At 48.9% G+C, this 17,188-nt stretch overlaps 1 protein-coding gene across 1 annotated transcript; it reads left to right on the top strand.

Annotated features, from left to right (window-relative positions):
* The first annotated feature begins 1,666 nt into the window (after window positions 1-1,666).
* On the top strand, window positions 1,667-2,607 carry LOC136494487 (allergen Asp f 7 homolog). Its single transcript, XM_066490652.1, has one exon. The coding sequence runs from the start codon at window positions 1,777-1,779 to the stop codon at window positions 2,206-2,208; it is 432 nt and encodes a 143-aa protein (XP_066346749.1). The 5' UTR covers window positions 1,667-1,776; the 3' UTR covers window positions 2,209-2,607.
* Window positions 2,608-17,188: the final 14,581 nt, after the last annotated feature.

The raw sequence follows: 17,188 nt of genomic DNA, 5'->3' as shown, positions 1-17,188 counted from the left end.
TCTCTTATGTTTGATTTTGTTGGAAGCTATGAGAAAAAACATCCACTCAAATCTCGTACGTGTGTTCTCTCAGGAGGTCAGCGGGTCATCCGAACACTTATTCATGTGTGTTTTATTCATGTATGTTAGTTCCTATTATATTTCTGTATTTGGAGCCTTAGAGCAATGCTAAGCCCATCTCTCAGCTCAACCATAGAGTAGTTAGCTCTTTATTATTAAGTATATGGTCCACTTTCATCTCTCGTAAAGTTTATTTGTTCTTGTGCTTAAGCTGTCTGAAAGCTTACATCCTGTTTTCCTTCCCCTCATCTTCTTTTTCCTCCACCTCGGCATTCAGTCCACCTATAGCCTGTTATTATACTTGCTCTAGTAATTCATGGATATATGTTTTGATTCAATCAACCTTGCCAAAAGTGGTTTCGTTATATTTGTTGGTCTCTGCGAGATCTACCTCCTAGTAGCATCTTAGGGCATGGTTAGTTCCAGGGGGAGGAGCTTTGTCTGCCCTAGACGACACACACGACGTTGCCGGCCCCGATTTGGCTCTCTCAGCCTCTCAGGGTAGCAAGAAAATCCTTGTTGGCATGGAAATCGAAGGCAACCAAGGTGTATGATCCAAACACATGTCCAGATCAATTCCATGCTGAGATAGGTAGAAACCGGAGTTGGCAAAGTTACCAAACATGACCTTACATACGGCGGTCTCCTCACTCGCTTTGCCCTTCCACCTGGGGTTGTGTTCTTGCCTTGCTCTATTGTCACTTGTTCGATTAGGTGGCACACTTTTCTTAATCACATAATTTATTATTTATTATAACGCTAGAATACTACATTTTGACTAGATAAAAAAATGTATTGTTTCTCAATAAAAATAGTCGGTACATATAACGAAAAGCACGTTCCATGATAAATACAATGACATCAACCTTGTTTTATCAATTTTTATATAACCGTTTAGGTTTATTTGTTTGTGGTCAAAGAAAAAATCCACTACAGATGAAGTTAAATGGGCTTATATCACGTTTTGACTTGTATGAAGCTAAACAGACTTGTATGAAGTTAAATGGGAAACAACGGTAACTTTGGTCAAAGTTTTGGTTTTACCGGAGATACCAACAGCATGTTTGTTTGGCTGTGGCTTGTCGTAAACGATTGTAAATTTTCAACCAGAACAGTATTTTTCTCTCACACAAACCAGCCAGCAATACTTCTTCATGAACCAGCCAACCGAACAGGCCGTGTCGAAACAAAATCTCGCAGCATGCAAAAAAAAAAAATGGGCCTTCACCAATCAGCTTCATCACGGTGCGTGCAGGACCAGAGGGGAGTCGACTTCTTCACGGCACGGTCACGCGCATTGGGCTGCTACGTCCGCTGCACAGCCGCGTTTCCGCCATTATCGCACCTCGCCGGTGGCCGGTGGCGGTACCTGTCGTATGCTCGTCGCTTGCCACAGTCTACACGCTACGGTGTTGGGTGTGGGCGTGTTGCCGTCCGGATCCGGGGCTTGGCGGCCTTGCCGGCTGCAACTCTGCAAGCCAGCCACCATGTGAGACACCTCCGGCCTCCCACCGTGCACACCTAAAAAAGCAGGCAGTGAGAAACCGAACCACGCGTCCAGCTCCCTCTCGGCCTCGCACCAGCTCATCCCAGCTCCGCCCTCATCAGCTCGGGCTCACCCTCCCCTCGACCCTCCCCCTCCGCCAACCGCCTCTCCCAAATCCCATCAGATTCGCCTCGCCTCCCTCCCTCACCCTTGATGCCACGCCCCCTCCCATGGCGCCACGCCCGCGGCCCTCCCCACCCGCCCGAGCCGCGACGCTGACCCTCCTCGTCCCGCTCCTCCTCCTCGCCTCCCCGTCCCTCTCCTCCTCCTCCTCCGCCGCCGCCGCTGCTGCCCCCTCACCGCCGACGGTGCCCGCCACGCAGCGGCAGGCCGCGTCCGCCTCCGCCTCCGACGCCCCGTCCCCTCCTCCCCCTCCGGCGCACCGGCACCGGCACCGGCACCGGAGGCACCGGCCGCCACCGCCGTCCCCGCCCCCGCCGCCCAGGCGGCGGCGGCTCAACTTCGGGGAGCGGCTCGGGATCGCCTTCGCCGGCGTGGCCGTCGCAATGCAGGTCGTCCTCGGCGCCTTCCTGGCGCTGCGCGCGTGGCAGCTGCGGCGGCTCGACACGGCCGAGGTGTCCTCCTCCACGCCCCTCACCTGACCACCGTCCCCACGCCCGAAGCTCGCCGTGGGCGTCAGCCAGGTCCGTCGTGTATTTGCGATCTGATCTGATGCTGCTGTAACCGAATCCATGGTGTAGTAGCTGCGTCTGTCCCTGTTCGACGCCATTCTTTCCGTTCTGTTGTAGTACTACCGTGTACAATCTGCTTCTGCTCCGTGCAGGGCACTAGTTGAGAGGCTATGTGATATGAGAGTTGTGCTGCAGCTTTGATTGTTACCGTGCCTTACCTGATCTAGATTGTTAGTTCTATTCTACTGCTGATGTGCTATTACAGTGTTCGGTCGTGTGGGGTTAGAATTGCTTACTCACTTACTCCAGGTTTGGAGATTTAAATGGGCTTCAGTGTACAAAGCGATTTATTTCAATTATTGCACTGGTATGATATAAACTAACCTGTCAGTTTCCCTTTTCTATTTTCACAATCAAGATCACTCCACGTGGAATGGTTAATTAAATAAAAAAAATCAAACATACAATGTGCACTCAGGATCAAGACCCCGATCCCCCAGTCCTGGGATTCATTGGTCATTACCATATAGGATAGCTTAGTAATTCCAGAGGCTTTTAATTCTCCCCTCCTTCCATTGAAGGTGCATTGCCATTTCCTGGGGAAGTGCAGAATATTGGTGCAATTTTGCAAAGCTATATACTATCTAGTTTGCATTAGATTTTATAGATCTGAATGTTTTTACTGTATCCAATTTCCCCCAAAAAATCAAAAGAAAACGTACACAGTGCCTCAGTTTCCTTTCTTGAACCAGAAATACTCATTTTCACTTATGTAGGAGTAGGAGTACAGAATTACATAATGTAAATCTTTTTAGCGGTTCTGCAATCACAACTTTTCATCTTATGCCAGATTAGATAATTGCCTTATTTTCACAATCAGTGCAATCCGGCACTGAAGTTGTCAGGTTATAATATTCTCAAACGAGCTGAATTGCTCTGTCCGGTTAATAATGCGACGAACCAAAAATGTTTTACGACCTAACAGTGGCAAATGCTGGTTCATTTTCACAATCTATGATAGAGCTAAGCATATTTTCCAGATCTTGTACATGTTGCAGAAATAATTGTATTGACTTAGCTGTATGCATGCCTTGGCCTGCTCAAGAATGTTTTAAACGCATTTGCTCATACGGTGTTATTTCGTCTGCATTACTCAACAGCTGTTCTGATGGGAAAAGAAGAAAAAGAAAAAGGAAAAACTCATCAGCCGTTCAAGATGAATTGTATTTTGAATATATGAGAATTATTGGCCATGCATGTGAGACAAGTCAGTGAGTAGTTGTACGCTCGTTTATTGTGGCATGCATCTGGGACAGCTCGAGTGAATCTGATCTTATTATTTTAGTGCTCAGATCCAAACTCCCCAGGTCTCGACCTCAGAAATGTACACCGACCTCGAAAGAGCAAGCTGTCTGAGGAATGCCAAAGGTTGACATTTGAGTTCGGTCTACTCGCTGTATTTCACGAGGCGTAGACGATACAGTTTTGGTCATTCTGAGAACATGCTTTTTTTATGAAATGAGTTTAGGTGGTGTTTAGATGCGAAATGGGTTGAAAACTTTCTGCGAAATGTTTTCAAGGTGAAAACCTAATTCTGCAAAAAAATTTCAGACCCTGTTTAAATGTACCTGAAAACTTTTGAGCTGTAGCAAAAGATGACAGATTTGCCCATAATAAATGATGCTTTTGGACCTAGTGGGCGTCGGAATCTCTTCGAGGTCGTCTTCTTCACCATCTGCGATTCGGATCCACGTTGAAGTTGTCATCCGCCATGGCTGTCGGATGAGTTGCCGGAGAATGGGACCGGCGACCGCGACGGGGAACCGATCCAGAAGGTGCGGTGGATGAAGATCCACGCGTGCCGCTGCCGGAGAGTGGAGGCGGTCGTGGGGCACGCGGAGCGCCGGAGTTGAGGCCCGCGCGGCCGGCCATGCCGCCTCCTTCCGCCGCCGGATCGAGCCGTCCGAACGCCAAGGGTACGCTCGGAGGCACGGACGCGCACGGGAGAGGGGGAGAAGCCGCCCTCGCCATCTGCTTCGTCCTGGCCGTAGCGTAGGAGGTTCTCGTACCTCCACATTCCTGGGCCAAGCCTCGCCGTTGGAGTTGAGATCGAGGGAGGAGAGGCCGGCCCGTTGAGCGCTGATGGAGCTTGAGCTAGGGAACTACGCCGGCGGGTCGGAGTAGAGGTTGAAAGCCGACGAGTGCTCCGGTTGGGAGAAGAAATCGCGGGTGCCGTCGTCGTTTCCGTGGGGGAGAGACCGAGAGGAGCGGCTGCGAGGGAGATCAGCGCGGCGGCGGTGGAGGAGAGTGGCGGAGATGGAGATGGGGAAAGGAAGAAGGTGAGTGGCGGCCGAGCGAATGGATAGGGTAGGGAGGGAGCGGGCGAGGGGTACAGGCCGCGGACCGAGGCGAAAAATTTCGGATTCGGGAGTCTGGAGTCCAAAATGTGAAAATTTTTTGACGGGAACTTTTTGCACTTTTCACACCCATGTTTAGTTATATTTTGCAAAAAGATGACCCAGAATCCAAAATTATTTTGCAAAATAGAGGAATTAAACATGGCCTCAGTACTTTGTATACAAGGGTCAGCTGAGTGATTATTGCTGTTCAAGTTTTCAGTGTTCCCGCAATAAGAACCCGATATAAGCATTAGCCAATCATGTTAACTAAATAACACTAGCATCTGCTTCACCGTGGACTTATCACTGAGGCCTAAAGTTAACATGGTTGGCTAAGGCTTTACAGTAGGTTATGCTTTGAGAAAGAGATTTTTGGATACCATTATATATTGCACAGCCTGCAGAAAGTGTGCCCAAGGGCATGTTCAAGTACAATCCAAAGAGGAGTGTGTTTGGTTCAAAACCGTTTTTTTGGGATATTTGGTACTCTCGAAGTGAGTTGAGTTGGGAGCCTGTTTAGTTCCCTTCCATTTTGCAAAAATCTTTAAGATTCTCTGTCACATCGAATCTTTGGACGTATGTATGAAGCATTAAATATAAATAAAAAAATAAAACTAATTACACAGTTTAGACGAAATTCACGAGACTGAATCTTTTAAGCCTAATTAGACTATGATTGGACACTAATTGCCAAATAACAACGAAAGTGCTACTGTACCATTTCGTCAAAAATTTCGCCAACTAAACAGTACCTGGGTCGAATCCTGTTTTTGGGGCCAATTAGTTTTGGAGAGTACGTGGGTTGGATCCATCACAAAGAGAGAATTAATATTCCCTGTAGATTCAGGTCCGTTCCATTCCTCGGAATCGGAGAAATCAACTAACGGTGTGTTTAGTTCGTGAAATGAAAATTTTTGAATTTCACATTGGATGTTTTGGGATGTCGGAAGGGGTTTTCGGATACTAATAAAAAAACTAATTACATAGCTCATCTAGAAACTACGAGATAAATTTATTAAGCATAATTAATCCATCATTAGCGCATGTTAGTTACTGTAGCATTTATGGCTAATCATGGACTAATTAGTCTTAAAACATTCGTCTCGCGATTTTCAACTAAACTGTGCAATTGGTTTTTTTCGTCTATATTTAATACTCCATACATGTGCCACAAGATTCGATGTGATGGTTTAAGATAAAAATTTTTTTGAACTAAACCGGGACCTAAACCCACTTCGTCCGTGTGCAAGCGAAGGCAGGTGGGGCCACGTGGGCCACACGCAATGGGGGCATGCCACGCTTAGCCCCTGCAGGTGGCGAGCACGAGCAACACCAGCGGCGGCGAGCACGCGTAGTGGCGCCGGCCATGCGCAGCAGCCCAGAACTTCCGTGCATGCTCTAGGGGAGTTAGGAGAAAGGAGACAGAGGATGAACAAAGAGTGCTGAGAGGATGACGTGCGGGTCCCGCATGTCAAGTATCCAATCCACCAAACTTAGTGCTTCATCCAAACAAAAAGCTGGGATGGACCCAACCCTCTACAGTAAACACGGGAAATGGATCAAACCTAAGCTAAAAAAAGGGTTGGGTCCAAAACCATTCTTTTTTGGGTCCCCAAACCAAACACACACTTAGCCCTCGTTCGGCTCGCTGAATCTTGGCTTGAAACTGGCTAAAAAACACTGTTCTGGTTGAATTGTTGTGAGAGAAAAACACTGTTCCGACTGAAAAAAATAAGCTGAATATGGGGTAAGCCGAACGGGGCCTAAGTTGTGCCATGTCACAATTCAAACGATTAAACAGAAAGTCTATACAGTGGGTCGTCTATTTAAATGTCTACAAATTGTTTAATGGATGCATAGTACAATGATCAACCATAATAAGATTTGTATACCATTTTATTGTTCTTTGATACAAATAAGGTCAAGCATAGATAAGATGGTCGTAATTTAAAAATAAGATTTCAATTAAATAAATAAGAAGGCATTCATGTATTCACTTTATGTTGATCAAATAACTAGTTGATTGTGTGATGTTTGTGGCATGGCTTAGTTTGAAACTTATAACTAATCATGCAATCAAAGTGGTCGACATGCAATGTCTTGATAGAATCTATACATATGGTGGAGCATGGCATCAATGTTGGTGTTGTCTTCCACACTTTTCTATGCACTCATAGTTTGATAGATCCCCATGGTTGTTCTAGGTCAGATAGAGTGCAAAATGAAATTTCAATAAATGATGAGCACGGATATGAATAATAGAACAATAAGAATAGAAATAATTAAGTTCTAGACAATTCTAAATAGATCACCAACAACTATATAACATTTAAAAAAAATTACTAGTTTTAATTTTTTAAGAAAATATTTTTTATGATTTATAAAGATTAAAACCATACTTTTATTAATTTGACAAATAAAAAATCGCCTTGGAAACACCTTCGGACTGAATGGGGGTAGTGTTTCGTAAGATTTCGACAGTTGATGGTTGTCTCATACTAGAATTTGTAGTTTAGGGTTGATAATCGGACTAATGGGTAAGTCCGAGGCTTAAAAATTAGACTTTACCTAATTACATAGTTGTTAAAATCTCTATTCTACTGTCCCATTTTGTAAATCTCTATTCTATTGTCCCATTTTATGACTTGCGATTTTCGTTGAATCTAGGTTCAGTTAAATGGAATCTATGATTTTGTGATTTTGGTAGTTATGACTGTATGATTTGCAATCTTACCATTAGAGTTCTGATCTGGTACAAGATCATGATTTTTGCAATCTCGCCCGATTATTTATGTCCCTATACTATATCTCTCCGTATGCTTTCTTTCTATTACATCCAAACCTTCTGAAAGGATTGAGATGTCGTCTACGGTGAGGTAGAATAAGCCTAAATATAAAACACAAGATTATGTGTCACTCAATACTCACTTAGGATTTCTTGAACACTTAGGCTAGGGTTGGGAAGCAGCTATTTTAGCTAAACAAGGACGAAGACTAATTATCTTGACTTAATTTGGTTGGTTACTTCATGAGACTGGAGAATTCGGTTTCGATCATCGGTTTTAGCTAGTTCAGTTTGGTTCCTATGATTTGGTTAGTTATGCCCACGAGGGTCAAAGAGTCTAAATTCTATGTAAGGGCGTACTGAACAAGATAGATGCAAACACGCATCGAGGGAATGGTGGTGTTCTATTTGTTTTTGTTTTTGTTTTTCCCTTATCTCTCCACTTGAAATGGTAGTTGTTAGATAATTAGGCATTTTCATGGTCAATTTAATTCAGAAATAAAACATCAGCAGGTTTGTGATGACATATATGCGCATGTGTATATCACTAACAAACACTACAACATGCAGGTATGACATATAGATCGATACAGTAAGAATGCAAAGTGTTGTTATTACAGAGATAAGAGTGTACCCAGCGGAGGGTCCATGCCGAGGGCATCGGAGGCTCCATTCGCACTAGTCGACATAGTGCGTTGGTCGAAGTCATGGACCATAGTCGATGTAAGAAGGTGTTCGCAATGCAGTCCCACGAACGGTCACCAGGAAGAAGACGGGTTCCGTGATCGATCACCAGAAAAAAGATAGGAGCGATCACTAGGAAGAAGACGTCGGACGAGCAGTCGTGGAATCGCTCCCAAAAACCTAATCGTCGCACACCCCGTGCAAGGTTCACAGGCGGATGAGGGTTCCGGAGGCACCTACTCTCCCGCTATTCCATGCACGCAGAGGTACGGGACGGGGAAATCCAAAGGGCGGCTGAGATGTGGTCTCTTGAAAGCAAAGCAGAAGACAAGAAGACTGACAGGAGGACTTTCTGTTTTATGCCTGCGGCGGGGAGGGAGGGAGCTAGCGGAGGAATTTAGGAGTCGGAGATACGAAGAGACGGTAACTGGCGCAATCAGTTCGCCTCCACCATAAAGGAGAAAACACTCCGTGATTATATGGATTAAGTGGCAAAACCTGGCCACGCCCGCCCGCTCGCTCGTCGCCCGCCTGCCTGCCTACCTCGCCTCACCACGCCATGCCACGACCAGCGGCTTGGCCGACGGTGGTGGCACGCGTGTGCGTGTGACACTCCTTTGTCCTTTTCTTAGCTTTTCAATTAAGATGGATAATGTCCAACCAAATAAGCTGAGTTAACGTTCAGTCAAAATCCCGTACGGTATTAAACTATACAACACTTAATGTTACGTAGCATAGAGTTTTATTTAATTTATTAAATATTATATGGGCCAAGCCCATAATATATCCAACAATCCCCACCAAACTCTAGGGTTTGTAACAAAGTAGTCTCAGAACCACATTTCTTTTATATACCAATATTTCGATGGAGACTGTTAAGTTAAACATCCATCTAGAGCAACAGTTTCACTCAGTCACAACTGAATAATGGACTAAACCTTGAATTAACAGTTTTGTGTGAGGTGAATGTCACTAAAGTCCTTAGCTGATACTAGGCTGAAAAAGACATCCCCTCTGTTTGAAGCATATAAGTCATACTCCAGTGCCTTTTATGAGTATTTAGAGATCACCCAAATCTCATAGACCGTGACCAACAGTCTGACTCATATAGGTGTATTCCTCGAAAGATGTTCCGTAGGACATCTTTGCTTTATCAAGCCACTTGGAATACATTAAGGTAAAAACCAACCTGCCTTACAGAAAGAAAAGATATGCATCAGAAATGAGTCTTACTAAGGATCTTTCCTCATAATTTACTACTAGCTTATTTCGCCATCCTACTTCATGGGATCTTCGATCACATAGAATAGGTTACCACTATAGTAAATTTCATAGTGGGTCTCAAACCCATCTCTCTCGATGCACTTTCTATCACAATTGCGTGACAGACCCTTAGTTAACTAATCTGCCAGATTGTTAGACGTGTGAACATAGTCCAACGCTATTACTCTGGAGTTTCTTAATTTTTTTGATATATTTTAATCGTCTCTTAACATGCCTTGTAGACTTCATGTTATCTTTAGAACTGTTAACCTTCGTAATCACAATCTGGTTATTGCAGTTCATAGAAATAGTCAATATGGGTTTTTCAACAACTGGTAAATCAATAAGGAGATCATGAAGCTACTCGGCCTCAGAGCTAGCGGTGTCTAATGTTGTGAGTTCTGCTTCCATTGTAGACTTTGTTAAGATAGTCTGCTTGCAAGACTTTCAGGAAACAACACCACCTCCAAGCGAAAACACATATTCACTTGTGGCATAAAGCTCATCAGTATCAGAGATCCAGTTGGCATCACAATAGCCTTCCAGCACCTTTAGGTGTCCGGTATAACGAATACCATAGCTCATAGTGCCTTTTAGATAGTGCATCACTCTCTTAAGAGCACGCTAGTGATCATCTTCGAGTTTGACACAAACCGGCTCAGCTTGCACACAACAAATGAGATGTCAGGCCTTGTTGCACTAGCAAGATACATAAGCGAACCAATGATCTGAGAATATCTTAACTGATCCTTGCTATTCTCTGATTTTTCCTCAATAGCACACTAGGGTCATAAGGTGTAGGAGCAGGTTCACAATCACTAAACCCAAAGCAACTCAACACCATTTCCACATAGTGGGATTGCAACAAAGTTACCCCAGCCATCACCTTCTCTCTGAAGCTTGATATTAAGAATAACATCAGCCTCTCCCAAATCTTTCATTTCAAAATTATTAGATAAAAATTCCTTCACCTCCTCAATCACTTTGAGGCTAGATCCAAAGATCAGTATGTCATCAACATATAAGCACAAAATAACTCCTTCACCCCACCATACCGATAGTACATATATTTGTCAGCTTCATTCACAACAAAGCCAATAGATGTTATAGTTCTGTCGAACTTCTCATGCCACTGCTTAGGAGCTTGTTTTAGGCCATATAATGACTTTAATAATTTACACACCTTGCCTTATTGACCATTTGCTACAAACCCATCTGGCTGATCTATATAGATCTCCTCATCTAACTCTCCATTTAGAAAAGTTATCTTAACAGTCCATTTGATGAATGATAAGACCATAGGAGGCTGCCAGGGAAAGCAAAACTCAAATTGTAGTCAATCGGGCAACCGGTGAATAAGTACCAAATAAATCCTCACCTTCCTTTTGAGTATAACCTTTGGCCACAAGTCTTGCCTTGTATCTCTCAATAGTACCATCAGGCCTAAGCTTTTTCTTGAACACCTATTTGCACCCTATAGGCTTGCACCCATAGAGATGATCAACTATTTCCTAAATTCCATTAGACATAATAGAATCCATCTCACTCCATACTGTTTCCTTCCATAAGTCAGCATTAGGAGAGGAATATGCCTCTTCAATGGTCATTGGTGTGTCATCCATAAGGTACACAATATAGTCATCACCAAAAGACTTTTGTAGTTCTCTGTCTCTTACTTTTTCTAGTGACTATAGTGTCATCCTCCTTAGGATTTTGCATATAGGGTTCTCAATTTATTCTATTGGAGTAAAATTTTCATGCTCATGGGGAATTATAAATTCATGACCAGTCGTGCTAGGTGCATTTTTATGGGAAATTCATTCTAAAAAAATATAGCGTCTCTAGATTCTATGATTGTATCAATAGCTATCTCAGGAACACTAAATTTATAATTAAAAATCTATAACCCACGCTGTGAATAGCATAACCAAGAAAAACACAATCAATAGTCCTTGGTCCAAGCTTTCGCTTTTTGTTTATTGGCATATTCACCTTTGCCAAACAACCCCAAGTTCGCAGGTAAGAGAGATTTAATCTCTTCTTCTCCCATTCCTCGAATGATGTAATTTCTTTGTTTTTTATGGGCACTCTATTCAAGATATGACACGCTGTCAATATAGCCTCACCCCCACTATTCCTTAGATAGTCCCGCAGTCTCTAACATGGCATTAACCAAATTAGTTAAAGTGCGGTTCTTTCTCTCTGCAATCCTATTGGATTGTGGTGACTGGTGAGTATGGTGGCGTTCTCTCATGAATAATTCCATGCACCACGCAAAACTCAGAAAATTCATTTGAGAAATATTCTCCTCCACGATCGGACCGCAAACGCTTGATTTTCTTCTCAAGTTGATTTTCTACCTCAGCTTTATAGACTTTAAAATAATGCAACGCTTCATCTTTAGTTTTCAATAAATACACGTAGCAAAATCTAGTGCAATCATCTATAAATGTCATGAAGTATCGTTTGTCGCCTTTTGTCGGGTACCTTAGAATGGGGTACCCCAAGCAAAAGATCAAATGGGTTGCCCAAGTCCCATCTAAAAAATAATAAAAGCAAAAAGGTAAGTCGTGGGCCCTCCCTGTCATGATCAGGCCCACTAGCTCCTCCTCCTCCTCGCCTCGAGCCCCGAGAAGGAGGTCTCGGCATCCTGGCAAGGCTCCCCAGGGAAGGCCTCGGCAGGGAACGCCGTCTCCGCCTCGCCCGAGGCTCTCCACAGAAGGCCTCGGCAGGAGGCGCGTTCTCCGTATCATGCGAGGCCTTCCATGCGAGGCCTCGGCAAGGAGCCTAATCTCCGTCTCGCGCGAGGCCGCGTTCTCCGTATCGCGCGAGGCCTCTCGCGCGAGGCCTCGGCAAGGAGCATTCTCCGTATCGCTCGAGGCCGGCTCGTCCGCGGTCCCTCGCCCCCCACCTCGGCCGACCCTCCCGACAGCGCGTCACGTCTCATTAATACTTTCAACCACTCCCGCAATCTCAGCCGGACAACAGCTCAACGTCACAGAATGGCCGACGCGACCCGAAGTCGCATCAGCGCCATACCGACCAGGACAGGGCACGGCGGGGATTACCGGCCACTATGTCCCAACACTATGCCCATGATCAGCGCCTAGGACAGGGTATGACGGGGGTTACCGGCCACTGTGTCCTACCACTGTGCCCACGACCCGCCGCCCGCTCGAGGCCTCAGCACTGTACACCAGGGCCTCGACAGTCTCGGGGTTCGTGCCTGCCGAGACCCCCCACCGTAGTACAAGCCTCGGCATCGACCAGGCCTTAGCCTTGCGCACAATCTGTCCACCGTGGCTTGCACGTTCGCCGCCACGTCTGCTCCGAGACACTCCCTGGGCTCCCACGATGCACAGGACCTGATGTGACGACCACGCCGCCCCTTTACTCCTAGGACGGACTACTCCGACGGCCACGCCGCCACAGGAATAGGCCACAGGGTTCGGACATGCCGCCCCTATTGGCACGATGCCACACAGTAATACATGTACTGTCCCTGCCCTCCCTTCAACTATAAAAGGAGAGGACTAGGGCCACTTAGGGAAGACCGAAAAACACACACGCACACATTCCAGCCGCTTGAGAGCAACATCTCAGACGGTCTACACGACACCCTGCCGAGACCTGGGACTAGTTCCCTCTCTCCCTTAGCTTGTAACCCCCTACTACGAGCACTTCGGTACAAGGAATACAAGTTTGATCTCTCAGACTGGACGTAGGGCACCGATTGCCTGAACTAGTATAAACCTTGTGTCTCTTTGCATCACCATCCGGAATCGGGAGCACGCAGAACAAATTCACTAGTCGGTTAAGGACCCCCCAGTCCGAAACACCGACAGTTGGCGCGCCAGGTAGGGGCTCTCTGCGTGCCGGTTTCATCATCCTAGTAGGTTCCGGATGGCAGACCCTGTACGACCATTGCGTCTCGGCACCGTAGTTTGGTTCGGGAGCCTAGAGTTCATGTCTCTAGGGCATGAGTACGACATGGTACTCCTCACTCCCCGAGCCCCACCATCCGACGATGAAGTTACGCATCGGCAGCCCAGGCGCAGGCGGCGCCCGGGTGGCTGCTCTCGCCATGCTCGCCAGGCACGACGCGAGCAAGGCCACCCCGACGCTACGCGAACCCGGGGCGGCACGCCACTCCCCGCCGATACCCTATGACCAGCTGTTGGTACGGGGTCCCTAGCTAGGGACCTGTCTGGCCTGAGCCTGGACAAAGGGAAAACGTCGGTGGCTTGCAATGGTGCCCAGTCGTCAAGCTCCACTCCACCACTCCCTGGAGAACTGACCCCGGTGGAGCAGAATCCGGCGACGGCACCATCCCCATACCCCTTTGGGTTGAGAAATGCCATCGTTTCTTATGCCTACACCTACGCTGCCGCTCGTGAGGATCCCTCAGAGCGCTGCCAGTGCTTCGGTCTCGACCTAAGCACCCACGCCGACTCCTCGGATGAGGACGAGGCATGGCCCGGAGTGGATTTCTCCGGGCTCCATGACCCTAGGACTTTGCGCCAATTCTTGGCCGCAAGAGATTACTGCTTTAGTCACTCCAACTCCGACGACGAAGGCACTTATGACCCTACTCGCGAGTGTTTTCACGTCAGGCTCGGGATGCTGAGGGCAGGCGAAGAGGATGAGGGAACAGGTAGCCGCTCCCCACTTCGTCCAGGGGCAGGCGCCGTCACGCCCCCATGCAATGTCCTGCCGGCCGCACGAAATGAGAACGTCGCTCTTGCACGACCTCAGCGCCTAGACCTAGAGCAGCTCCGTGAGCTCTAGGCCAAGGTCGAGCAAGACTAGCTCCTTCTGCAACAGCTTCAAGACTCTCTCGAACAGGAACAGCGAGGCCGCGGTGAAGGCGGGGGAGCCCGACGAAGAGCCCACGATGTGCATCACCGCATCCATGACGACGAAGGGAGCGAGCAACCCCCAGTCTTCAATCGCGCCAGCCAGAACATCGCGGCTGCGGCAATGCTGGTCCGCGCAATGCCCGAGCCTTCTACCACGGAGGGGCGGCGGGTCCACGGCGAGCTCCGCGATCTCCTAGAGACCGCTGCGGTTCAGCAGGCCGAGAGTTCCGCCTCCCAACGGCGCGGGGGCGCCTCGAACCTTCTCACGGCACCGCCTCGGCAGGACAGGGAAGCCCCGGCTCGTCCCAAGCCCGATCGAGCGCCAATAGCCCACAGGGTCCCCGTGCTTTTGGACCGCCTTGGCAATCGACGCGAGGTGCAGGGAGACCATGAGGTGGTCAGCAGGCGATGACGCCACAACAACGAGGGGCCCGCTCGGGGCTACCACCCACACCGAGGCGGTCGCTACAACAGCGGTGAAGACCGCAGTCCTTCCCCTGAGCCGCCAGGCCCTCGGGTCTTCAGCAGGGCCATCCGCGCTGCTCCTTTCCCCGCTGATTACCGCGCCGGCCAATCTCGTGAAGTACAGCGGTGAGACCAACCCGGAGCTCTGGCTCGCTGATTACCGCCTGGCCTGCCAGCTAGGTGGCGCGGACGATGACCTGCTCATCATCCACAATCTCCCTTTGCTCTTGTCGGACTTGGCGCGAGCCTGGCTCGAGCATCTCCCTCCCTCGCAAATCCACGACTGGCGCGACTTGGTTAGGATCTTCGTCGAGAACTTCCAAGGCACATACGTGCGCCTTGGGAATTCCTGGGATCTCAAGAGCTGTCGCCAGAAGCCGGACGAGTCTCTCCGAGACTTCATCCGGCGCTTCTCCAAACAATGCACCGAGCTACCCAGCGTCGGCGACTCGGAGATCGTCCAGGCTTTCCTCTCCGGCACCACTTATCGGGACTTGGTCCGAGAGTTAGGTCGCAACGTCCCGCGCTCTGCTGCCACGCTCCTCGACATCGCCACCAGCTTCGCCTTAGGGGAAGAGGCCATCGGAGCCATCTTCCCCGACGCCGACACCAAGGGTAAGCGGAGGGAAGAGGCCCCCGAGGCCTCAGCCTCCCACCTCCCTAAGAAAAAGAAAAAGGGGCACCTGGGGAGGCAGGAGGTACTGGAAGCTGATCTGGTCGCGACCACAGAGCGCAAGAATCCCTGAGGCCCCAAAGGCCCTAGGCCCTTCGACGACATGCTCAAGAAACCCTGCCCTTACCACCAGGGCCCGGTCAGGCACGCTCTCGAGGATTGCACCATGCTGCGGCGCTACTACGCCAGGCTCAGGCTCCCCGATGACGATGCCAAGCAGAAGGGCGCCGGTGGTCGGGACGAAGACAAGGACGACGGGTTCCCCGAGGTACGCAACGCTTTCATGATCTTCAGTGGGCCCTCGGCATGCCTTACGGCGCGGCAGCGCAAGAGGGAACGCCGAGAAGTCTTCTCGGTCAAGGTGGCCACCCCCTAGTACCTCGACTAGTCTCGAGAGGTGATCACCTTCGATTGAGGCAACCACCCCGACCGTATTCCGAACCCCGGGCAATACCCACTGGTCGTCGACCCGATCATCGGCAACACCCGACTCTCCAAGGTGTAGATGGACGGAGGCAGCGGCCTCAACATCCTCTACGCCAACACCATGGAGCTCTTGGAGATCGACCGGTCGAAACTATGAGGCGACGTCGCACCCTTCCACGGCATCATGCCAGGGAAGCGCACGCAACCCCTCGGGTGCATCGACCTTCCTGTCTGCTTCGGCACACCTTCCAACTATCGCAAGGAAGTCCTCACCTTCGAGGTAGTCGGGTTCAGGGGAGCCTACCACGCCATTCTGGGGCGACCGTGCTACGCCAAGTTCATGGCAGTGCCCAACTATACCTATCTCAAGCTCAAAATGCTAGGCCCTAATGGTGTCATCATAATCGAGTCCACATACGAACATGCGTACGACTGTGACGTCGAGTGCATCGAGTACGCCGAGGCTCTTGCAGAGGCCAAGACCCTCATCGCCCACCTCGACCAACTCAGTGGCAAGGTGCCTGACTCCAAGCATCGCGTAGGGGCGTTCGAGCCCGCTAAAACCATCAAACTCATCCCGGTCGACCCCGCCTGCCCCGACGACCGGGCGCTGAGGATCAGCGCCACCCTCGACATCAAATAGGAAGCCGTGCTCATCGACTTTCTCCGTGCGAACACCGACATATTCGCATGGAGTCCCTCGGACATGCCGGGCATACCAAGGGAAGTCGCCGAGCACGCCCTAGACATCCGGGCTGGATCTAGACCGACGAGGCAACGCCTGCGCCGCTTCGACAAAGAAAAGCGCAGGGCCATAGGAGAGGAGGTACAGAAACTCTTGGCGGCCGGGTTCATCAAGGAAGTATCCCACCCAGAGTGGTTGGCTAACCCCGTTTTAGTCAAGAAGAAAAATGGGAAATGGAGAATGTGTGTAGACTACACCGGTCTGAACAAAGCCTATCCAAAGGTCCCCTTCCCATTACCTCGAATCGATCAAATTGTTGATTCCACCGCAGGGTGCGAGACCCTGTCTTTCCTCGATGCGTACTCTGGTTACCATCAGATCAAGATGAAAGAGTCCGACCAGCTCGTGACTTCTTTCATCACACCGTTTGGCGTGTACTGCTACGTGACGATGCCCTTTGGCCTCAGAAACGTAGGAGCCACGTACCAGCGGTGCATGACCCAGGTCGTTGGCGACAACATCGAGCAGACCGTCGACGCCTACGTAGACGATATCGTGGTCAAAACCAGAAAGGCTGAGAATCTCGTGAATGACTTGAGGGTAACCTTCAAATGCCTTAGAGAGAAGGGCATCAAGCTCAACCCTGAGAAGTGTGTGTTTGGGGTCCCCCGAGGCATGCTCTTGGGATTCATAGTCTCGGAACACGGCATT

Source organism: Miscanthus floridulus, chromosome 11 (genome assembly GCF_019320115.1).
Source record: "Miscanthus floridulus cultivar M001 chromosome 11, ASM1932011v1, whole genome shotgun sequence".
Classification (NCBI taxonomy): Eukaryota; Viridiplantae; Streptophyta; class Magnoliopsida; order Poales; family Poaceae; genus Miscanthus; species Miscanthus floridulus.
This window is presented reverse-complemented; position numbering and strand designations above follow the sequence as displayed.

Coding starts and splice junctions, on each gene's coding strand:
- LOC136494487 (XM_066490652.1), top strand. CDS start 1,777: ATGGCGCCACGCCCGCGGCCCTCCCCACCCGCCCGAGCCGCGACGCTG.